The sequence below is a fragment of the Lagenorhynchus albirostris genome, chromosome 12 (assembly GCF_949774975.1).
Source record: "Lagenorhynchus albirostris chromosome 12, mLagAlb1.1, whole genome shotgun sequence".
In the NCBI taxonomy this organism is placed as follows: domain Eukaryota; kingdom Metazoa; phylum Chordata; class Mammalia; order Artiodactyla; family Delphinidae; genus Lagenorhynchus; species Lagenorhynchus albirostris.
The window spans coordinates 24,381,948-24,406,367 of NC_083106.1; the positions used below are offsets into that span (position 1 = coordinate 24,381,948).

The 24,420-nt window shown below is 39.4% G+C and overlaps 1 protein-coding gene across 1 annotated transcript in view; it reads left to right on the forward strand.

Annotated features, from left to right (window-relative positions):
• Positions 1–390: 390 nt before the first annotated feature.
• TXLNB (taxilin beta) overlaps positions 391–24,420 on the forward strand; it is a 40,198-nt gene continuing 16,168 nt past the window's right edge. Inside the window, exons 1-6 of the mRNA XM_060167228.1 lie at positions 391–506; positions 2,733–3,185; positions 9,713–9,804; positions 15,111–15,281; positions 19,236–19,430; positions 21,260–21,379. Of these exons, the coding sequence (XP_060023211.1) occupies positions 2,747–3,185; positions 9,713–9,804; positions 15,111–15,281; positions 19,236–19,430; positions 21,260–21,379 (1,017 nt within the window). The 5' untranslated portion in view covers positions 391–506; positions 2,733–2,746. The remainder of the gene's footprint in view (positions 507–2,732; positions 3,186–9,712; positions 9,805–15,110; positions 15,282–19,235; positions 19,431–21,259; positions 21,380–24,420) is intronic.

Sequence of the window (24,420 nt, forward strand, 5' to 3'; positions counted from 1 at the left end):
GATTCCTATAAGAAACTTGACACTAATTAAGCTAGCATAAGAAGGTGGTAAAAAAAGAAGATGAATCATAGACCACACTGGAAATAAACCAAGAAATAAGAAAAACTGATCTCTGCCCCGAAGAACAACAATGGTGAAAAACTGCGCTAGCAAAGGGGCTATGTACTGAGAGTTTAAATATTTTTTAAAGGACAAAACATGGAGTCTGATAAGATGTACCAGCTGCTTCTCTTTTCTAAGACATTTGCCCAGGAGACAGCTACTAAAGCTTGAGTGTATTTCTCTCTTGCTGTGTCACAGGATGTTCCTCTCCCCTCCCCACCCCCTCCCTGCTCTCCTGCTGCGTGTGTGTGTGTGTGTGTGTGTGTGTGTGTGTGTGTGTGTGTTTGGTTTCTCTCTCCCTGGTAAGAACTCAGCCCCCGCCTGTCTCCTGCTGTTGCTGCTGCTTGACTAGCTTGCTGCCTCTTGCCTCTCCTTTCTCTCTCTGCTTAGCACCTTGCCTTCTGGTAAGTATGAAAAACACTCCCCCAAGCCCTGTGAGATGATGTAGGGTGCGGTTTGTGGTGTTCAAAACTTGCAACTTTGAGACTGCCAGTGAACTGTTGAAGAACTTTCCATTGTTTTATTTACAATTAAAATGTGTTGCTCAGGAAGGGATGTGTGTGTGGTAATCTGTTGGGACTGCCAGGACAAGTGAAAAATTCTCTCTCAGAGGAGGCAAAAGATGGGCAATGAAGTTTATAGAAAATAAAACAGAAATAATTCCTTGCTGTAAAACTGATTGATATAGAAAGAGAATTTAAAAGTAACAGAGTTCTTTGTTTTTTTCCTCTTGTGGATTTGTCTTGAGGCTACTTTTAGGAATTGAGTTGTCCTGTGGTTTACAACAACTCAGTTATTCTGTTTTAAAGTAAATGTGGAGCATGAGTTTAAAGGAGATCCATGGACTTAATATAAAAAAAATCAATGATTATGGCCTCTGATGAATGAAGAATAAATCAAATACAAACAAAACGCTTGCATTTAGACTAATCACACTAAAATTCCTATGGACAATCAGTTTTAAATTCATTGCTTTAAAGTTTGGTTTACTTTAGATTTTATTTCATCCTCAGGAGGCTCCCTAACACTTTAAAACCCACATATGGATTTAAACCAATAAATGTTTACTGTTTTCAATTTGATTTAAAAAGTATTCTCTTCCCTTGATTTCCAAAGACGAAGTGCTAAAGGCCAGGGCTCCTTTTAGAAGAGCTTAAAATAACTTCTGGCTGGACAGCAGGTGCCATGTGTCTTTCTCCAAGTTCAGGGGAAGCACAAGTTATATATAGATGTGTGTGCCCAACAAGCAGGGGTCAGGATAAAGAATTCCAGTGATGAAGACAATGAAGCTGTTTACTGCATCGTTTGATAATAAAGATGGTGAATTAAAATAAATGAGAGAAAAATGTACTTCCTTCAAAGTTAATGAGTATTTGGTGAGGGCCACAGGTAGGTGGCAATGTCCGTACATTGAATTTTCTGTTGTTTGCATTCGAGCATTTGACATTGCCTGCCCTAAGAACCAGAGGAGGAAGCTGCATAGCACATGGAGCAGTATGTTTTAGTTTTCGCTTTCATGCCACCGCAACAGCAAAACCTGTGTGTTATTAGGACCCTGCCGTAATTGTATGCTGCTAATTAGCAGCATCACCATTAACTATTATTTACAAATAAAGCGCACCATAACTTAAAGGTCTAAGCCAAAGGTACTGCAACACTAGAAACGGTGATAGCCAGAAACCCTCAGCCCATTCCTCACCCCCTATTTCCAAAGAGCCCATATTATACCTGGATTATTCGCCTAGTTCATTCCCTCCCTGCTTTTTAGACATTTCTACTTCTTAAAAAGTATTGTTATCCTAGAGCTCCTTGACTGAGACAAGAAAGTTGCAATCTGTTTTTTTTCTAAAAGAAAGTCAGTTTTTATATCAGAACAAAAAGGTATAGAAACTCAAGGAATTGTTATTATGAGCATCACCATGTTTCCATACAAGTTCATTAGTTAATTTATACCTTTCCTCATTCTCTCTTATTCCAAAAATGAGGCTGGTTTGAACCTCAGAAAATAAAAAGTGTTTTTCTGATTGATAATTACATGTTGCTCATTTGGGAAAAGGAAAATACCAGACAAGCAAGTATCTCCTGTATCCAATATAATAATTCATTTATATTAATGGACTCATACTAATCAATATGGATTAAAATAGAGTTTAGAATGTTATCATTATGAATGATTTTAGTAAGGTCAATGGCTCTTGCATTCAATGTTTTAACTTTGGGGAAAAAAGCACCAATTTAAATTTAAACGTTAAATGTATATATCATTGTATTTATAACGATTGTAAATCTACATAGAATTATATAAGAGAATGGTAACACAAACTGGCTATTCTAAGCAAAATGACAAATATGACCATGAAAAACGGTATCTTGAATTACTCTGTTAACATCAGTAATAGGAGATACTATCGGAATTTAAAGACCAAAACCAAAAATATGCTAATGGTATGACTCGATTTGGAAAGATGCTTCTCACTGTTCCTACTCAACTAATTGCAATATTGACGGTTTGTGGAAGTACATTCATTCTATGTTAGAAACTGTAATTAGTAGGTGCCCATGTGGGAATAGCCTTACCATTTACCTGTAACTGGGTTAACCACATCAACGCTGGCTGTGCTTACCACCAGATACCACTCCCAGTATGGAGACCAATCAGTCTGTACAGCTGTCGGGGGAGCCACAGTCAACACCTGTGGGGGACAGTTCAGTATTGCCCAGTCAAAATGGCCTTGAGAAGCAAGATGATCAGGATTCCTCAACCCCACTCCTAGCACCTGAGGAGGAGGCAGATGTGCAGCCTGAACGGGGAGCCCATGATATCTCTGAAGAACTGAACCGACAACTGGAAGACATCATTAACACGTACGGGTCTGCTGTCAGCACGGCAGGGAAAGAGGGTCCCACCACGGCCAAGGAGCAGCCTGAGAACACAGCACCACCTGACAATGAGGACAGGGCCTGCGAGGAGGCCGCTGAAGAGACGGAGAGAGAACCTCCGGCCTCTGGAGAGCTGCCCACGTCCAAAGAGCCTGTCAGCAATAAAGAGCAAAAACTGGAGAAGAAAATTCTAAAAGGATTAGGCAAGTAGTTACATTCTAATGTATGACTTTTCTTTGAATTATTCCTAAAAAGGGGCACTTCCTCCAATCTTGCTAAGAGCCACATCTCATATCTGGATTTTACCACAATAGCTTCCTTCAGGATCACCAGTACCTTACTGTACATATCCTCAGCCCCTTAGTAGTGTGTTCCATTACTACATATATAAAATATTTTTTAATTTAACAAAGCTCTTCAGAAATGTATTAATTATAGAATGTTGAAAATCTCAGAAAACAATTTTACTCTCATTAGTTCACTGGTTCAGCAAATATTTACTAATGCCTAGTCTTTATGAGGTACACAAAGATAAAAAAGTCTTTGGTTAAGGAGCTCTAGGTCTGGAGAGAAAAATAAACATGTACACTAATTGTTATATAGGATAAGTGCTACAACAGGCACAGGAAAATTGTTAGGAGATCACGGAGGATTGGTAACACCAAAAATGGCTGTGAAAGAAGGATGAGAGAGTTAATTTTTTAGCTATAAGTGAGAGCATGTTACTGCACATAGGAGCGTCCCTCTGCTTGTCTTGGTGAATTTCACTGAACCACTCACTGCAATCACCACCTCCTATGTGATACATTCCCTGACATGCCCAGGTAGAGTTAGCATCACCTTCCGTCTTTCTCCATGAAATTTTCGGCAGCAATCATTTGTTTATATACCTGCCTCCCAAGCTGGAGGGAGAATCTATTGAGACAGTGGTCCCATCTTCTCGTTTCTGGAAGACAGTGCGGGAGAGTAAAAGATCATGGGCACTGGAGTCAGACTCCAGTGGACAAGTTACGTGTAAACCCCAAAGTATGTCTATGCTGTCATAGGACCTCACTTTGGCACGTGAAACCACTGCTGGCAATGCTTTCAAGAAGGGCTAAAGGACACATTCAGACAGCTACTTTACCTACTTAACATAAAGATGAACCCAGATAACACCAAGTTCTAAAGTGCAAGATTAGAATCACTTTAGTGTTTTGGAACTCTGGGAAACAGAATAAAGTTGCTCTGTGTTACAGAGCTCTTTTTTCTTCCCTATCCAAGGCATCTCAGAAATAACCTTTTACATTAGTCATTGTTAAACTTTCCGTAAGATAAAACAAAATCACATCGCAGAGGTGAATGATTTTAAGTATTCCTAACCAGGAAAGTTCTTTGGCTTTATCACTTTGAAACTACTTCTACATAGGAATTCCTATGTGTTATAATGGGGGGATAGGTATGAAGAAAGCAGGGGTGAAGTTAAACATGACCAATTTTGGTTTCTATTCTGTCTTCCATAAGTTATTTCAAAGTCTGTATTAACCGCATACTTACCAAATAATCAAAAAAATTCTTAAAGAAAGAAAAAATTTCACAACTAATTCTGCCACTTTCAATAAGTTACCAAAGTTCAACTGAATGTTTATCAGAACCAATGTTTGTGATCAGAGTGCCCAGGTGGGTCCACTCTAATTACATGTGTATAAGCTGCTGACACTTTCATGCTGTTCCTCTGAACACTATCAGTATATTCTTCTAAACATTGTACTATTTCAGCTATATTATGGGTTAAAACAATTTTTTTTAATTAATTAATTATTTTTGGCTGTGTTGGGTCTTCGTTTCTGTGCAAGGGCTTTCTCTAGTTGCGGCGAGCGGGGGCCACTCTTCATCGCGGTGCGCGGGTCTCTCACCATCGCAGCCTCTCTTGTCGCGGAGCACAGGCTCCAGACACGCAGGCTCAGTAGTTGTGGCTCACGGGCCCAGTTGCTCCGCGGCATGTGGGATCCTCCCAGACCAGGGCTCGAACCCATGTCCCCTGCATTGGCAGGCAGATTCTCAACCACTGCGCCACCAGGGAAGCCCAAGACAATATTTTTAAGCTAATTTAAGTATTTTTAAATCATTTCAATTATCTGCAAGTGGTTTTAACAGGTTTCTTGGCTATTTTTCAATTAAATGATACTACACTATGGTCTAGACCAATGATTTCAAACTTACTGTGCATTGGAATCAAATGCAGAATTTGTCAAAAATGCTGTTGCTGAGCAGAGAGATTCAGAATTGGTAGGTCTGGACTGGGGCCAAGGCACCCTGGGTAATTTTGACACAAACAGATTGCGGAAGCAATGGTTCTGATGCTTCAGAAAGTTCTTCCTCCACCCATGTGGAGAAAATATAAAGTGCCGGCTGTGGTCTTCTTTTAGAAACTATTTGAAGCTTTTATAGAATATTAGTATGTCATTCAATCCATACCTGAAGATATATCTTTAGTCTTTGCTTACATATTTGATCAAAGATGAGTCTTTAATTATTGTATGTTTATCAGATACCATTTGCTTTATTGATACATTTGAGATGTATCAATGTTCTCACTCAATAACCCCAAATTTCCCAAAGTATATACTTTGGGATATTTGAGATTTCAGACCAAGCTTGTCTCCAAACTGCCAGAATTCTCTGACCTCTAATATATACAATAGTGAAAAATCTCCAATAGTGATGGGCACAGTTTACAACATTTCCTAAATTTATTGGACCAAAAACACCCATCTTTCACAGAACACCTCTGAATATTTGGGAAATGTCTCTACAACCCAAGCACTCAAGACTTGTTTTTCCTTTACAGCCTGCATATCCTCCCACAGTTAACATATTATACACTGGAGCAGCTGGGGGAACACTTTAAAATCTCTTTAGTTGGTGGAGTCACTTTCTCCTTGGCATTGACCAAAACAAAAAACAGACTCCACATTAGACAGCACCATGACATGTCCTCTTAACATCTAAGTGTCCCCCTTCCTTCCCCCACCCCATCTTCGAGCTCACAAGTGTCTTATTAATCTCTTCTCTGTCAGCATTACGTGGGCTGCACAAGTCCCACGTAGTAAGAAGCATAAAACAATGATAAAATGTAATATCCCTTCTGATATTTAGATCGATAACTGATTGAGTAGGAATTCATAGGTTTGAAGCATAAACCCACGAGAAAAACAAAGCTGATCCACAGGTCCATTCTGAGCTCAGAATCTATCTAGTCAACTCACTGATTTACTGAGAGGGAAATTAAAGCCTAGAGAGTTTTAAAGTCTGCCAAAAAAAAATTATTCAACTAATTGATGTGGTTGTGAGACTAGTCATAAAGAAAGCAAGGTGCAGACCTGAAGTCACTAATATTACAGGGCCAAAGATATATAAAAATAATTGATACGTTGGTTGAGGAGCATTTAATTGAGCTACAGTTCAGTTAATTGGTTTCATCTTTCCAGTGACAGGTGAGTTTCAGTTCTACCTTCTGAGTAGCATCTTGACTAGGACATTGATTTTCTAAAATCTTTTTGGCCATTGACTTACTCTGCCTTAGAATGGTCACCTTCCCAGGCAGTCTATTTTATAAGATTTTAGCTTGATTTTTTTTCTAGTTTCACTCTGAGAAGGAAATAAACTGTTGCTTTGATATAAATACTAAATCTTCTGGAAGAAATGGTAGAAAACCAGAAGAATTTAGGAGAGAGAGGAATCCACAGAGACTGAAGGGTCCATGAGTAGATTCATAGAGAAGCTCAAACTTAGGCCAGATCCTGAAAGGAAAGGAGGGTTTAGAGGAGTAAGTGAAGTAAGAGAAAAAAAAAATTTGTCTTGGGAAAAATGATGAGTACTTTCTTCTGACCCAAGTTGGGAATGGATGTATTTATTTCTTACTGCTTTTTCTGATATTATTCTTTTTTATTGTAAGGTTTTGCTTTATTTTGTTTTCCCTGGAATAATCTCATTATTAGGCTCAAAGTTGTTTTCTTTTTAAGAAAGTTTTCTTTAGTTATAGCTAAGAAACTGCTAGCACCTTAAACACATAAAGCCGATTTTTCCTCTTGTGTCAGACACTGTCACCAAATGACCCCATTTCCTAAAATTGTAAATTATAGACTTTCTTAGAAGATGAGTGGGTCTCTGTCTATCCCCCTCAACATAATCCCACACAGCACTCTAGTCCAGTGAAACCAATGGAAGTTTACAAATTAAGCTCTCTGACATTACAAAGTTACGTATTCCATACATGCTTGTCTCCAGTTTCTTGGATTTTTTTGTTGAAATCATTTTTGAAGGGCAGACTGATTCATCTGAATGTTAAACTTCTATACAAAATAAGAGAATATGAGAGCAGAAAGACACCTCAGTGAGTGTGACAATTAAAAAAAAACACCTGTTCTCATCATTAAAGAAAACAAAAGGGGGAGAAGATACTGAATGTGGAGAGAAAAAGAGGCCCACTGGACTCACTCAAGACACGATACGGTTTTCTACGTCGATACTCACGCTGAGAGGTATGCTAAGCATACATTAAATGTCACAGGGGAGGGGAAGACCTGCCTTTCCTCTAGCTGATCACAGAGCTGTCTTCTGGACAGCGTTTACCTGACTTACATGATATTAGTGCACAGGTTGGCTTTGTTCCATCATTACCAAGATTTACTAAACACTTGCCGTGGGCCAAACACTGTGTGGGGTCCTGGGCTGAATCTGGCCAACAGTGCAGGCTCTTGCCTTTAGTGGATGATCCTCCAACTCAGGACAGCAGTCAGCATGTGAGCACAAACTGAAGACAGGGTGAGGGGATGGCCTGACCGACACAAGTCTGTCCCTGCTGCTACAGAAATCACTCAAGGCCACGCCTGGTGGCGGCGGAGCGCAGAGCTTACCGGTTTAAAGGCAGCGTTATGCCACAGGCCATATTGGATTGCTGGTGGGGCACCACTCACCCCCACCTTCTCCCCTGTCTCAGACTGTGTCTCTAATCTGAGCTGATTCACTGGGCAAATATAGATGAAACCAGCTGTTAGGAATGAGGTCACTTTCTTCAAAAAAAGTTTCCTTTAATTTCTCTAGGTTTCCCTGGCATCAAAATTCCACATGGGAGTGGAGTGATTTAGAGCAAGTAGACAAACCTTGGATTCAAGCCTTGGCTCTGCCAGTACTGATTATGTAACTTTGGACTTCTCTGGGCTTTCGATTCTTAATCTATAAAATTAACCAGTTGTCTGGGTGCTCTTTGAAGTTCCTTCTAGACCTAAAATTCTTTGATGCAGTTAGAGTTACCAGTTTTAGCAAATGAAAATACAAGCTGCCCAGGGAACTTTGAATTTCAGATAAACAAACCATTATTTTTTACTACGAGTGTGTCCCATGTCCTGTATTTCATCTGGCAATCCTAATTCCATGATATATCTGCCTCTCCAGGATGAAAGCAAAAATTCCAGCGAAGGAGACATGGCTGTTCTTGGGGGAGAGGTTGTCAAAGTTGTTAATATTCTTAAGCAGATTTATATCAGGAAACTTGGGCTCCACTGTATGGTCTGACCTCCCAACCCTGATTAGAAAGGGTGGCTCTCACAGGTGGGTGAGGATGGGGAAGCTGCTCCACCTTGGCCCTACTGTTTGCAAAGATACATTCAGTGGTACATACACGTAGGCCTCAGGGTCTGGCTCCTGCCTACAATGCTCAGCCCAGTGGGCACTGAAAGACAAGATTTCCAGGCATCACAGAAAGGCTAACCAGGCAGTGTGAGCTGAAGAGGACAAAAGGAAGAACAATGGGGAAAGAAAAGAAAGAATCTGAGGCTCACTGTCAAATAATCAGGAACAGATGAGTTTTTAAATGTAGCATAAACTCCAGCTGGAAACAAAATGAAACTGCCAACAGAGATTAAGGCCTGGGTGAGAGAAGGGAAGACCCAGGGAGGCTAAATCTGCAGCCAGAGAGACACAAAAAGGCCTATGAAAAAGGCCCTGTCTTGGGTCCATTTTCTCTATATTTTGACTTTATTCCCCACTTGTTAGGAAATACAATCAGAGTCATTCCACCCAAACTTCATGGAGTAGGCTCATGCACAGAAACAAGAGAATTGGTTCGCCCCCGCCACAAAAGAGCAAAGAGGTACTAAAGGAACAAAACCAAAAACATGGGCAGCCTAAACTGTCATGTTTCTCTGCTTTGGGCTGGAATTTTAACAGCTCCATGTATTAATGCTGGCTGTTTCACAGTAGTCAGATATTTGGATAGGCTGGTTTGCTTCTTTTCTTAGATAATTAACATGGGGAAGTGGATGATTTATTCTTTCATAAAGTCAGTGTTTTTTATTCTTTTTTGAAATTTTGAACATTTTCAGAATGTTCAAAATCCCTTGGAGTATTTAGAACATGGGGGGAAGTAACAAGAATGGATTCTTGGGATGAAAATTTGGGGACTACCCTTATAGCAGACATTTATTGAGAATCTACCAGGAGCCTGACACTGTACCACACATTTTTACAAACTTCTCATCTAATCACTTATTCTGCAAAATAGGTATCATTCCTTCATACAGGGGAAAAAAAACAAAATTACATCTGCGGCTCAGACAAGTGAAGTGGCTTGGCCAAGGTTGGATAGCAGCTAACAAGCAGACAACCTGAGATTCTAACTCTTATCATTTGACATCAAGTTCAACACTTATTTTTTAAAATGTCTTTATGGTCTTTGTTTTCTTTTAAGGCAAAGAAGCCAATCTGCTAATGCAAAATCTGAACAAGTTGCAAACTCCTGAGGAAAAGCTTGATTTTTTATTCAAGAAGTATGCTGAATTGGTAAGTTCTTTGATTAGCCCTTTTTGTCAGAAAGAGTCAAGCTCTGGTTAGAGCTGAGAAAAGGATGCTGTTAGTTTTTCAGGTATATCATTATAGCTGGTTACCTCAGACAAATCAAAGCCAGAATTCATAAAGGCAGAATTTTTAAAAAAGAAAGAAAGAAATAAAAAGAAACAGGAAAACTGAGGAATAACAGCAAAAGGAAGAAAGAGGATACAGTTGGAGTCTACTCCACCTTCAATTATGTGCATAATTTGGGAGATGGAAGAATCATAATTAAAAATTGTGAATATTTAAAAGTTCTTTTTGCCTTTGCAATAAAACAGAAATACACTAGAATAAAGGCAAACTTTCATCCGGTTCTTGTACACAGATTTTTTGAGGGGGTGGTCCCCTCAAGAAGGCAGAGGGTTGAGTTAATCCCACCCCTCAGTTTGTGACACATTCTCATTTATTCCTGATGACTTTATTGATTGATTCATTCACTCATTCTCTTTGATCTACATTCTTCTCCTTGTCCCCCACGATGGCAAAGCATTTGACATGGATTGTTTTGTTTCCAGTTATAGGTCCTCCCATGCAGTCTCCCTCTCTATAAGGTAGGACCACTGGCAGGAAGGGAAGCCACTCCCAGACTTCAGAGAATCTGTGAAGTGGATGGTCTCCTCGCCAGTACTCTTATAATAAGCCAGTTGGAAGAAAGAGGAGGGTTTAGTGAAGCCAGCCCCCCTAGTTTCAGTGAACCCTCACAAAAACTGGCTAAAGGAGTGGTACCTGAGGTCCGTGCACCACCCCTGAGGTCCGTGCACCACCCCTGAGGTGTATGAGACCCACTGAGGAGATGTGGTGTCCTCTCAAGTGAGGCTGGGCAATGTACCTCTCTCTCATTTCTGCTTCTTTCCCTCATTTTTTTTCCACTTTCTTATTTCTTTTGGAGAAGCAGTGACAGGAAAATGAAACTTAAGCCCCTACACACAACAAAACAATTCCTCCAGGCAGTAGATTGAACTGCCCCTGAAGGCAGATTTACCTTACAGCAAAGAAGCTCAAAGAGTCAGTGCCTCTCACTTGTATGGGCCCCTCTGAGGCCCTGAACATAATTCTCTTTTTTAAGTTTTTTCCTTTTTTTTTTTTTAAAGAAGGTCTCCAAAACTGAGACCCACAAACCCCTCAGGTCTCTGGCTGCATCTTATCCCTATTGATGGAGTAGAGTTTAGTGAGTGACTTGTTTTCCTTCTTTTTTTACTCTAATTTTAGCACTGTGATCCCTATTTATTCTTTCCTTTCTTCCTTGTACCTCGATGCGTCCTGTTATGCTGAATTGTCACGCAACAGACCCAGAGAAATTCTGAAACCCTGAATGACTAGTGATTGCTTAACTCTACCAACAATACTTTTATTTTTTAATCACATAAACCACATCACAATAATATAAGGAAAATGCTGAATATACAAGTAAAAATATCTCTAATCCTACAATCTAAAACACAATCGTTGATTTATCTGTCTTCCTTTCCAGTTCTGCCATACATTCAGAGATACCTTTTGTATAACTACCATCATAAGGTGCATATAATTTAGTATCTGTTTTTTTGGCTCATATGACAGACATTTTCCTATGTACTTTGTAGTCTTCATAATTATATTTTGTCAAAGCTATGTAATTTTCCATTAATTGACTTTATCTACTGGTTCTCTAATTTGGGGACATTTAGACTCCTTCCAGTGTTTGTTTTACCAAACATTCATGCAGTGAACATCATCATGCATGAGATCTGTTCGTTCTCTTTTATGATCCCAGGAAAAAGTTTCAGAATTGGGATTACTAAATCAAGCAGTATAAATGCTTTTTTTAATGGCCATATTGTTTTCCAAAAGAATGGCAGAAATTTATAAACCAAGTATTAGTGTATCAATTTTATTGCAACTTGTTTAACATTGGCTGTTAACCACTCATGAGCAATTTCAGTGCCATAAAATGGTAGGTGTCAAATTTAATATTTTTCCCCAAAATCTGGCCCCATCCTCACCTGTCCGTCCTTGCTCTTTTCAATAATTACTACATTGATTTCCCTTTGCCCTTCAATTTACTCACTCATACCAAGGCCATTCATATTTAGTTCCTAGTGCCATGGTCCATACTTGGATGAACCGGGCATCTTTCTAGACTACTACTCTTTATGGTGCTGTAGCCCCACAGCAGATTATCGGGAAAAAACCACTTACCCAGTCTTTCCAAGATTTTCTTCATGAGCCAGGGCTGTTCACCCTGGTCTCCAGGAACTCCCCAAGCCCACTCACTCTCCTAGCCAAGAAGTCAACCCCACAGAGGTTATTTTTCCAGAAATTCTACTCAATTCAAGTCTTACTATACTTTGGCATTTGTATCATACCCTATAATAAACTGTTAAACTCAAAATATCATTCTAGAAAAAATGAATAGGAGAAAATTGACCCCCAAACACCATCACATATCCTTTTCAGAAAGGAAAAATTATGAAGAATTTCAATCTTTTACTTGGACACTTAAAAGCTATTTTCCCTGCTCACTGATTCAGATATTAATACGGAGAGTGTCTGAAATACAAGTGTTAACATAGAATAAATCATTAAATTCAAGGCTGTGAATCAAACTGTCACCCTAGCTCACTCATCCTTACAGATTCTAAATCCTGTAATATCATCAACTATTGTATTTACTAATAAATAAGGATAAATTCATTAATAAATAAGGACACCTCATGACTAAATTAAGAAATGACCTGGAAGAAATATTTTTTGCAAATTTCCTCCATTTAAAAGTAGTTACAACGTTACTACTTGGCATTAATTTTACTTTTTTAACTTAATAGTAAAAAAAAGAGAGAACAAGAGAAATTCCAGATAAAAATCTTATATGCCTGTTAGAATTGTACAGAAGACACATGTCTAAGGGTATTATTAAATCACAAGGCCAGCATTTGACTGAAGTTGACCCAGCTGCAATACGTTTGCTTTCATTCATTAAGAAACCCCATATGCATTCACATAAATCTGAAGTATGGAACAAAATTAGCCACACTCTAAAAAAAAATCGTCAGCAAGTTAAGGGGTTCTATTTAGAGCAAAGCAAGACAGACCTAGCTATATTTCAGATGTGTATGATCCTGCCTTAAAACTGGAACATTTAAATGGCCAGTGAGGTATAGCACAAATCCTCTCTTCCAACTTATGAAACACATGCAAGGTATCCTCCTCCTGATGCTCAGATAAATCCACACATAGGGCAGTATTCCCCCAAACAGGGGAAGTTTTGCCAACCGTGGGCCAGTAGGCAATGTCTCTGGAGATACTCTGGATGTCACAGTTCGGGGTGCCACTGGCATCCGGTGGGTAGGGGCCGGGGATGCGGCTAAACAGCCTACAATGCAGGGGACAGCCTCCACAGCAAAGGATGATCTGTCCCCAAATGTCAACAGTGCTAAGGTTGAGAAACCCTGACAAATGGTTTAATCTTCCAAAGGTAAAGTCTGAACCAAAATGGCAATAACAATAATAACAACATATAAATGTCAAGAAAGGACAATAGGTCATGTAAAGTATGAACACAAGTATGAGAAGTTTCACCCCTGTCTAATAACTATGGTGCAACATGAGGTTAGCACGAGAAATATATAATAAAATATAATTGGTTTTCCAACTGAACCTCAAGAAGGATACCAATTTCAATCGATATTTATAGTAATACGGACTTAGTTTTTCCTGATGCTAATTCTCACTAATAAGTAAAAAATGTCCTGAAGTATGAAGATAGAACATCATGTATGAATAGCCCCAGCTTAATCTGGCAAGGGTTTATCATGGACATTTCAGGCTGATGGGAGGGAGGGAGGAAAGGATTAAAATAAGATGTAAACTGAAGAAAGTGTGACAGTCCTGTTCATCTAGTTCAGAAAGAACAAATGCTTTTTCAAGACAGGGTAAGTGAGACATGTATCAGGGCTCACGCTGTGTGTGTATCCATTTGCATCTGGCTCTGCGAGGTACCAGGAGCACCTGGGGTCCAGAAGCACCCAGAGGCTCCCAGGCCTTTTCCTCTTCATTAGCCAAGAAGGTCATTATTAGGATGAGTACCCTCCTGGCCTATGCACCATTCAGGTTCTAAGGGAACTAAGTGCAGCAGAGGAAATGGGTCTGGAAAAAGGCTCCAGCTTGTTCGTGGCCACACTGATCATCAATCTGGGATCCACACTCCTACTACGCTAGTCTCTGGAGGCTGAACCCCCAACTCCCCCCATTCCAACAAGATTTCCATAAAAATGTGTTGCCAAATTTACCAGACAAAAATACAGAACGCCCAGTTAACTTTGCATTTCAGGTAAACCAACAACATTTTTTTTTTAAGTAAAAGTACCTTCCATGCAATACTTTGGATATACTTTTACTAAAAACTTATTCACTATTTATTTGAAATTCAGATTTAACTGGGTGTCCTACATCTTACCTGGCAGCCCTACCTCAGAACTTTAGCATCCCGAGATGGAAAGCCCAGGGGTTCATTGGTTTCATTCTCCATGCCGCCCTTGATTTCGATACTTTAGCTGTGGCTGCTGGAGAAGTGAGAGAAGAGGCCCCACCTGTGCTCAGCAGATACAAGTGTCATGGTTTATTCACCGTAAGTACAGAGGGTGAGGGAGATGGGCAGGGAGCAAGGCTTGTTAAGGACACCTGCCATGTGTGCTGTTGGGTTGTGCAGTGGCTATTTCTGAAACTTTGGTGACAGATCATCAATCCTTAAGTAGTCGAGGGGTACATTCTCCGCTCCCCCTTTCTCATAACCACAGACTTCATCTTCTGTCTGCTAGGAAGCTGCTTTTCACTTTCCTTTTAAAAATAGTTACTAAAGCTTATCTTGAGAAAGAATTGTGAAAACTAAATGTAAACCAAGCAGACACACCACTGACTATCCTCCTAACGCAAGGCATTATCATGAATTCTGAGACATGCTTCTATACTGACTGACTTCATTAGACTCAAGAAAGATAAAACTGTTTCTAGACCACCAAGAAGATCAAAGCAAAAGAGATCAATAATAAGAATGATGAAGGAACAAAACCCATAAATGTTATGCTCTTAAAACCATATCTACAAGTACTGCCAACTTAACATTTATGAAGTTCTTTTGATTCCAGAGGGACAGTGATAATAGCAAAACATTTTCCAAACAACCATACAGCCGTCTTTAGGCGTTTCCTCTTTGGGTCCTTTTCTATCAACTCAACAGAGATCCCTGCCGTTTTCTTTCACATTTGCATCCCCACATCCAGCTGGATGAGCATCGCTCTGAGCAAAGGAAGTTAAAACTCCTACAGAAGAAACAGGCACAGATCCAAAAAGAAAAGGACCAGTTACAAGGTGAACACAGCAAAGCTATCCTTGCACGAAGCAAACTGGAGGGTCTGTGCCGGGAGCTGCAGAGACACAACAAGACACTGAAGGTATGTGTCACCGAGGCCCCACATAACACACCTTCTTGCATGCTCTGTAGGCACAAGCTTCTGCTACTTACGGTAAGGGTGTGAGTTTTAGAATCAGAGAGAATTGGGTTCAAATACTAGCCCTGCCACTTGCTCACCTGTAACTTGCAATAAATTATTTTACCTCCCAAGCCTGTTACCTCATCCATAAAATGAAGATTATACCAACTTTGCTGCGTGGTCAGGGAAAAATTAAATGAGGCCACACATGTAAGGTGCTCACATAGTACCTGATGTGGAGCAGACCTTTAGTAAAATGTGTGCCATTCCTCTTCCTTATGTTGAGTTTGTTTTGTTTTGTTTTTTAAGGTAGGCCTTAGTTCTACTCTTTAAAATACAAATTTATAAAAATTCAACATTTTTTGTACAATAATGAAATCTGCATGACATGAAATAAATTGACACAAAGCTAACTGACAGAATAAGGCAAGATTCAGAGCTAAAATGTCAATAGTCACCTGAAAAAAGAAGCTACTCGAAAAAACAGTGAAGCTCTTCAAGCTTAATTATTCAATCTAAAAATAATAGACTGATCACTTCAGTCAGTCTGCATGGGTTTCATTAATTACAGCGTAAGCCTCTAGCAGTGTGGTTAATTTGATTACACACAGACACTAGCTCCATCCAGTGAAGCAAGATGCAGGGCTCTCCAAGATAATACTGCATGCATCCACAATCCCCTTTCCAGCTGAAGATCCTAAAGCTTTTGACAAACAAGAATTAATTAGATAGCAATATTCTTGTGAGATAGTTATTATTACACGTGTTTAAAAGAAGATACTTTAAGAAACAGAGAGATTAAGATCATCGCTAAGTTTTTACAATGGAGTTAGGAAGAAAAATGGAAGAGGATAATGGCTCATATCCCAAAACTGTTTTCCGATATCTGGGAAATGAGAGGCCAGTGTGATGAACTCTAACTCTCAAATTACGAGTTGTAGGAGATGGGCTTCTGACATCTCTTTAATCATTGCACTGGGACAATCGAAACCCAGGTTATATGGGAATGGGTCATCATCCTCAACTTCAGATATGTAATCAAGTAGTAGCACTCTGTGCTTACATAAATCTCCTGGCTTTCAGTAGCGTTGTATAGTAAGGAGATAAAAGTTAAATTTCCTTTAATGATGTGGATGGAATGATGTGGCTTGATCTCTTTGGACAGCATGCAAAGACAGAATGATGCAAGTGGCAGGAGATCCTGTAGCTATACCCACACACCCTCAGTAATGGCTTCCAGTTATGGAAATGGAATTAATTAGCATTATTATGCCAGGACTTGTGCTGAGTGCTTTTACATACACATTAGGTGTAATGTTCCATAAGTAACAATTAGCTCTAGATCATTTATGTCTTTACTGAATTTTTGTCTTGTTGCTCTATCAATTGCTGAGGGATGGGTGTAAAAAATCTCCTACTATAATTGTGAAATTGCCTACTTCTTTCTTTTAATTACATCAATTTTTGACTATAGGAATCTTCTAGTTCAAGCTATTCATATGTCTATATGTAAATTAATAATTTATTGATTCATTAAATAAACATATACTGAATACCCATGGATTGTGTCCCAGGCACAGCACTGGTTCTAAGATGCACAGTGATGCTTGAAAAGTTTTCTTAGTTATTTCAGATTTTGTCCCTCAATTTTCTTTGCATTATTAATTTTCACTCTGAATTTTGTGCATGATAAAGAAAATTTTATCTCAGACATTGTCCAAATGATTGCATTTTCTTTACCAGTGGACTCAAATTTTATGACTGCAGTACATTTATTTTTCTCTCATTGAAAAACAATGTAATGTAAAATGCAAGACGCCATTCTGTGGGCCAGGATTGGGTGCTATGATGGTTTGACATGTGTTTAATGCCATATTAACAGCCATACCTTCTTTCTCTAGCCAGTGGCCAGTGAAAAACTCAGACTTGCTGGGTAGCATGGGGTGGTCCTTTCATTTACTCATTCATTCATGGATGGAATAGTTATAAATGCAAATGACATTCAGATCATGGTGTATAATTCTACGAAGAGGAGGTTGTTGGCTTCTAAACTAATCGGGAACAATAAGGAGACAAATCACATGTATATTCAACTGCTCTTAACAGACGCCAAAATCACTTTTAGTGAAATACATATAGTAAGTGTTAGCATTCAAAGTTCAGGGAAATAACATCTCCGATAGTTAATTTCTTCAGATTAGGAAGTGTAGATTTCTTCTACAATATCCCTAAGAAATTTCCACTCAATAAATGTTTATACTATGAATAAATTATGATTCTGATATCAGGAGTCATATTAGAGTTAGAAAATATGCAAATATTGTAGAAGAAAGGGGATACGTAATGATAAATTAAAATATTTCCAGAGCATGTATTTTCAGCATCAACTTTTATTTTGATCACATTATTCTACTGTAATAATAAAGATTTGCACAATTACTTCTGTTTCAATCGGCATTTCTTTTTAAAACTCCTGTTACATAATTTGATCATGGTAGGCAACTAAATGCAGTATAATTTTACTTGCCAACAATGAAGCAAGCTTTCATAATAACAATTAATCAGAACTAAAGGAATCCTAAAATGTCTGTAACACTTGTCAGCAGTGTCTCTATCTTCGGTATGATGTAGCAAGATTAAGCCCTTTTATTTTAAAAGAATGAGAGGAATAAGTACAACGCAAATAATTCTCAATATAGATATGGGGAAAATTGGGGTACATTGTCAGCAGTTAGCAATGAAGCGGGACTTCTGATTTAGGAGAAAAGAGAACAGCAATGATATAAAAGTTAATTTTCAATTCTTAAATGTTAACAAAGTAGAAGAGGAGAATATTAGATATTTCATTTTAGAGTTAAAGAAGATTTGAAACATAATATTGCTTTCAAATTCAAAATTTACACTGAACATTTCCATTACGCTATGAGACAGAATGGATGATTGTTCCTTCAAAAAATATCCAGCATAGGGGACTTCCCTGGTGGCGCAGTGGTTAGGAGTCCGCCTGACAATGCAGGGGGCATGGGTTGCGCTCTGGTCTGGGAGGATGCCACATGCCGTGGAGCAAGTAAGCCCGTGTGCCAGAACTACTGAGCCTACTGAGCTCTGGAGCCCGCGAGCCACACTATTGAAGCCTGCGCTCCGCAACAAGGGAGGCCACCACAAAGCCCGTGCACCGCAACGAAAAGTGGCCCCCGCTCGCCGCAACTAGAGGGAGACCACGTGCAGCCACAGGGAGCCAACACAGCCAAAAATAAATACATAAATTTATATAGATAAAAAAATATGCAGCATATTTTCTAAGATTTCCTTTCACATTCTTGAATTGCTGTAATTCATCTATGGTTATCTTAGTTTCCTTTTCAAGCTTTTTGATGAAAGTTTTTTTTTTTAACTAAAAAAAATTTATACTGTGATCACTTATATTTAAAAAACTTGGGCAATACAATTATGTGATTAATATGCCATCATTTTTATAGAGGCATAAGATCTATTGTTCTTCTTTCTATACCAAACCAAAGGAACACATGATATGTCCCATCAATCAGTAAAACCAAGTGGCCTTTTTTTCCAGGCTACAGCCAAGAGATCAGAACCTTAGGGCTGCGTGTCTGTTAGAAATCCCTGCAGTTTATTCACTCAACAGGGGACCTGTTGTCTTTAAAACAAGCCTACTCATCACCAACTATCAAATTCAAGGCCCTTGCTGCACCTGCTCTGAGTGACCGTGTATTCACAGCTGAAACCTTTGCTCAAGCATTTATTTTGGGGCTGAGCAATGTTACCTCTAGAGAGCTGAGGAAAAAACATCCTTCTTACCCTGCACACTAATCTCCTTTCATTGACCAAACCCTGAGTTCTGTAAACCCTGGTGCGTGTAAACCAGCATAACAAGAGTTTGCTTTCTATCCACAGGAAGAAACCCTTCAGAGGGCACGTGAGGAAGAAGAGAAAAGGAAGGAGATCACAAGTCATTTCCAGAGCACACTCACAGATATCCAGGCCCAGATCGAGCAGCAGAGTGAGCGAAATATGAAGCTCTGTCAGGAGAACACTGAGCTTGCAGAGAAACTAAAAAGCATCATTGATCAGTATGAGCTCAGAGAGGAGGTGAGAACCACATCAAACAACTTAGAAGCACTGCATATAAAACCGGATCTGGGTTGTGAAGGTGGGGAACTTGGTTAATGACAAAGTTATGGCCAGCCCTCTCGATTGATTAATATTTAGGATTGGATTTCTTTTACTAGCCAAAATAAAAACAGACAGTATTACAAAGTACCTGGCTGAAAGTCATACAGGATTTCTTCAAAACTGGAATCACTGCAAAGCAAAGGTAACAAATAGAAAGTGGTGGGCCGTGAACACAGTTATTCTTGAAAATAGTATTTCTCAGCCTTCTTGAAACTCTCTCTACAGAACCAAGAAATACCTCACACACTCCCTCTTAAGAATTACTATGTCACCTAAATTAAAAGTCTGCATTGTATATACCCCACAATCAAATAATATATAAAATATTACTATATAGTAATTATAGTAATAATGGTATTATTATTTATGCTTAGCTTGTGCCAGGCAATGTGCTAAGTATTATACTTTACATACAATATGTCATGTAATTGTCTCAACAATCTTATGCACCAGATGATAACATATTATCCACATTTTATACATGGGAAGCAGAGGCTACGAGATTCAATCACTTATCCATAGACACAAAAGCCAAAGAGTTTTGTTGTCAATGGTTTACATTAGGGGGACTATAAGGATCTTTTATTATTCCAAAATTAAACTTTAATATTCAATATGTTTTTAAGACTCCAGATGCCCCCTCAGGATTTTGATGTATCATATCCCTTTTCCCATCCCACCCAAATTTTAAATATCTGCCTTAAAATGTAATATAACAGTCAAAGTAGCCCTGTTGGCAACATGCTAAGGTTTTATCAAGAAAAAACCTGAGCCAATAGAAGGTGGTAATAGCAGCTAGGTAAATCAAGAAACTCCTCACAGTAAGCCATAATGCCATGCTACCGTTTCATCTTGTCACGAAGACCAATCCTGCTCCGAAGTGGAGGTCCAGGAGAAAACAAAAGGGAAGGAGCTAAAAAGAAAATGTCCATACTCTTCAGAGAGATCTCATATGGGAATGGCCTGGTAGACTAGTTGTATATTCCAAGGATTGGTTCTAGGTAAGGCCCAAGGATGGAATTCCACATGTCCTCTTGCCAGTGGGACCTCCTAATGACCAAGAAATTCTCCACACTGAGGTAGAGTTGGAAGTTTCTCTTCACCAAGGTAGTCAAGAGGTCAAAAGGCATGGAGGAGGCAGTAGCACATCTGCGTGTCAATTCACCTGTGACCCTCAGCCTCGTCTTGCCCACCAGAGAAACAGAGCTGATGTCAGGGGTTCCTGTTTCAGTCCCAGACCCAAGGCCACAGGCTGTTACCGCAGGGCTTCCTCACCACCCTTTGAGGCAAGCATGTAGAGGAGAATTCACCATGATAAAGTGAATTAATGTTGTGATTAAAAGTGGTTTTATATTCACAGAAAGCACCAAAATACCAAGTGATAGTGCTGTAGCCCTTGCAACATACATCATTGTCTGTGCTGCCTAGCATAATTACTAGCGCCATATCTAATAGTTACCAAATTTAGAAAAATACTGTTCGGGCCTTTTGGAGTTAGCCCTGCTGAACTCTGGCACCTCCACCTTTTGCAGCCACTTGTGTGTAGTGCAAAATGCAGGGGACTCCACCAATTTATGACTTTCATATAAAACCATAAGTGATGCCAATGCATTTATTCTCCTCTTTTATTTTTAAATCTTAAAACCCAGCGAACACGTGTTTATGTCAACATTACTTTTTTTTTTACATTGTTTTCAGCACCAATAATAAGTCAAGCTTGATAATATGCACTTTCTTTTTCTTAGCACCTGGACAAAATATTTAAACACAGAGAACTGCAGCAGAAGCTGGTGGATGCAAAACTCGAGCAGGCGCAAGAAATGATGAAGGAAGCAGAGGAGCAACACAAACGTGAAAAGGAATATGTACTTATCACCTGAGTCTGTGTGCTTGTCTGGTCTGCCTTGGGGTCAGAGAACCCCTGAGAATGTTGTTTTTGACAACAGTCATAGAGCACTAGACTGATGGAGAAACAGCCTAAGCTTCCCTGGAGAATGAATTTGGCTAGCCCAGTAGGAAACACTGTACTACACTGTTTTTTACCTAAAACAGCCATGCATCCATTCACCAAACCTTTTTCAAACACCTTTCATGAGCTATGCACCCTTCTAGGTGCTGGGGTGTAGCGGTGAACAAGAAGGAGAAGGCCACACTCCAGCATGAATCTAACTGGGAAGAGACACAATAAACAAGAAAACAAATAAGGAAGGATAATTTCATATAATAGTAAGTGCTACTAGGGAAATAAGGAGGAACCTCGAATGGGGCAGAAGGAGAGGACCTACTTTAGACTGGGTGATTAGGAAGGCCTACCGAGAGGAGGACGCTTGAGCTGCACCCTGCCTGATAAGAGGGAGTCAGAGAGGAGGTCTCCAGCAGCAGTGTCTGCAGAAGAGACAAAGATCCTAATGCTGGAACCGGCATGGCATCCTCCAGAAATTGGAAAAGGTCAGGGTGGCAAGAGCAGGCTGACCCATGGGAGAAAATTTTAAAATAAAATTGTAGACGTAAACAGGGGCCAAATTGTATAGCTCTGTAAGCTTGAAATGTAGTTTGGATTTTATTCTAAATGTAATAGGAAAGTACTGGTAGTTTTAGCAAAGGAAGTGACATGATCTGCTTTGCATCTGTAAAAGCTGAATTTGGCTCGTAGGTGGAGAGTGAACTAAAGAGGGACAAGAAAGCAAGAAGAGAGCTAGGCAGCAATCTGGGCAAGATCTGACGACGGCTTGGACTGGGGAGGTGGCAGTGGAGAAGGAGAGCTGGATGTGGATAAAAGTTATGTTTTTAATGTAAAACCAACAGGCAATGCTTTGAACAGAAGATGGTGACAGTGAGGAAAGGAAGGAGTCAAGGATGACTCCTGAGTTTTTGGTTTAAGAAACTGAGTGGTGGCTTTTACTGACATCTCATTAACCCCAAACACTCCAAAACAGGTGAGAGAATTGAGGCTCAAAAAGGATATGTGACTTGTTTAAGGTCACACACTACTAAGTGACCGAGATGTGTTGGTCACGTCTCCAGTGTATCTGTCCCCAAAGCCCAAGCTCTGTGATAGTACATCACACTCAGAGATGTGTTTCAGAGGCATGAGTTAAAGCAGTGTCTGTTGCTGGGGAGAGAGAGATTTGACACAGTCAATGGACCAGTTGTTCAAATGTAGCCATTTAACAACTGATCACAAGCTCTGCATTTACCTAAAATCAGACTATAATCATTTCAATTTGTTAGAATAGGAATTTTTTTAAAACTTCAGTTTTCAAACTTGGCAACAAAAGGATAAATTCTGGAGAACATAACCTGTTGGACGTTGCATAATTTCAAATCAGATGTCCATGTGCTCTTAATAAAAAGATTGATTGATTAAATCCATCTACAACCTAGCTCTCAAAGTAAGAAGTAAAGCATTTATTTATTATTCAGAATCCAAGAAAACGGATACTCCACTGTTGATGTAATTACTCTCAGGTAAGATATGCTTCCTACAGAATATCAGTACCTTTGGTATTTAATATATGAGGCATGAGAGAGGAACAACTAGGCAAAGATTCATGTGAGAGAGACTGGGGGGCAGACACAGAGCGACTCAACCTTAGCAAGAAACTAGCATGCTGCCCTCTTTTCCTTCCCTGATTTAGCAAAACAGCAGGTACAAGTCAAAGAAAGGTAGTCTCCCTCAGTTCTTCAAAGCTAGCGGCTACCTTCCTGGGTTCCAGCTCTGACACTTCTTTTTGAAAGTGATGAAATATCAAGCCAGAGCTGCGGGGTAGGGGAGGGGCCGTTCTTCATTTCAAGAACAGGCAGCCTCCTTCCTTCTTCATCGGGAACCACCCATCACAACAGGGCCCCTGTGTGTCAAGCAGGGGCAGGCCGTGTACATTGCAGCCACACAGCTCAGATGGCCAGAGGGGGCGCTGCAGGTCTTCCACTCCGCGGCTGCCTCAGACCTCTCTTACAGTGAGTCAATTGCACTTCTATAATAATTGATCCTCACTGCTCACTGGGAGGCATGGAGGGACATATACAACCCCCTTTTACAAATGGAGAGGTCAAGACTAACTTGGATAAGAAAAAAGATGCCTCCAAGTTTTTACAAATAATGATTTTATTATTTTTGGTTCTGATAGCAAAAATGAACATTATTTTTTACAACATGAATAAACAAAAAGAAATTTATATCAGCCTATCTTGAAATAAAATAGAAACTTCTTAACTGACAGCCACCTGACTGACTAACCAGGTTATCCATGATGTTCACCGTTCTCTGGAAGCCCGCTGACAGGTGGCCATAGCATGCTGAATCCTGGGGCTAGTTAGCTACTCTGGAATATCTACCCGTGGTTGCCCATGTTAAGTAAGATAGAGCTTACTAAGAATCGGGTCTTTGCTCCCAAACCTTTTCTTCCCAGTTATCCTTGGTTTTGTATTATGTAAATCAACAGAATGATACATAAACTGATGAAATATGTGTTAAAAGAAAGAGTTGTTTCTAAAAAAAACTATGCTTAATGAGTTGAAAGCCTAGATGTAGGCCAATAGCAAAAAGAAACTGTCAACTTAGATGTGAGCAACTATAAAAGACTGGAAGAAAGTTATAAAACTCTAGAGAATTATCCAATCAAGCTGCTTTACAAATATCTTAGGTCTTTAGGTTCTAGCAGTATTGTTTTAAAAAAATTATAAATCTTATATGCCATATTATAGATATGATTTTTGTGAAAACAAGCAAAAACCCTCCGAATTCCAATCAGAAGATCCATACCCAAAACAAAGATCACAGCCCTACATCAAAATTGATAAATAAATGAACATACATCTTAAGTTAAAATAACATGTCTTACATATGTATGTGTCATTTTCACGCCTAAAACAACTTTTTCAATTTAACCCATGAGTTCCAGTTCTG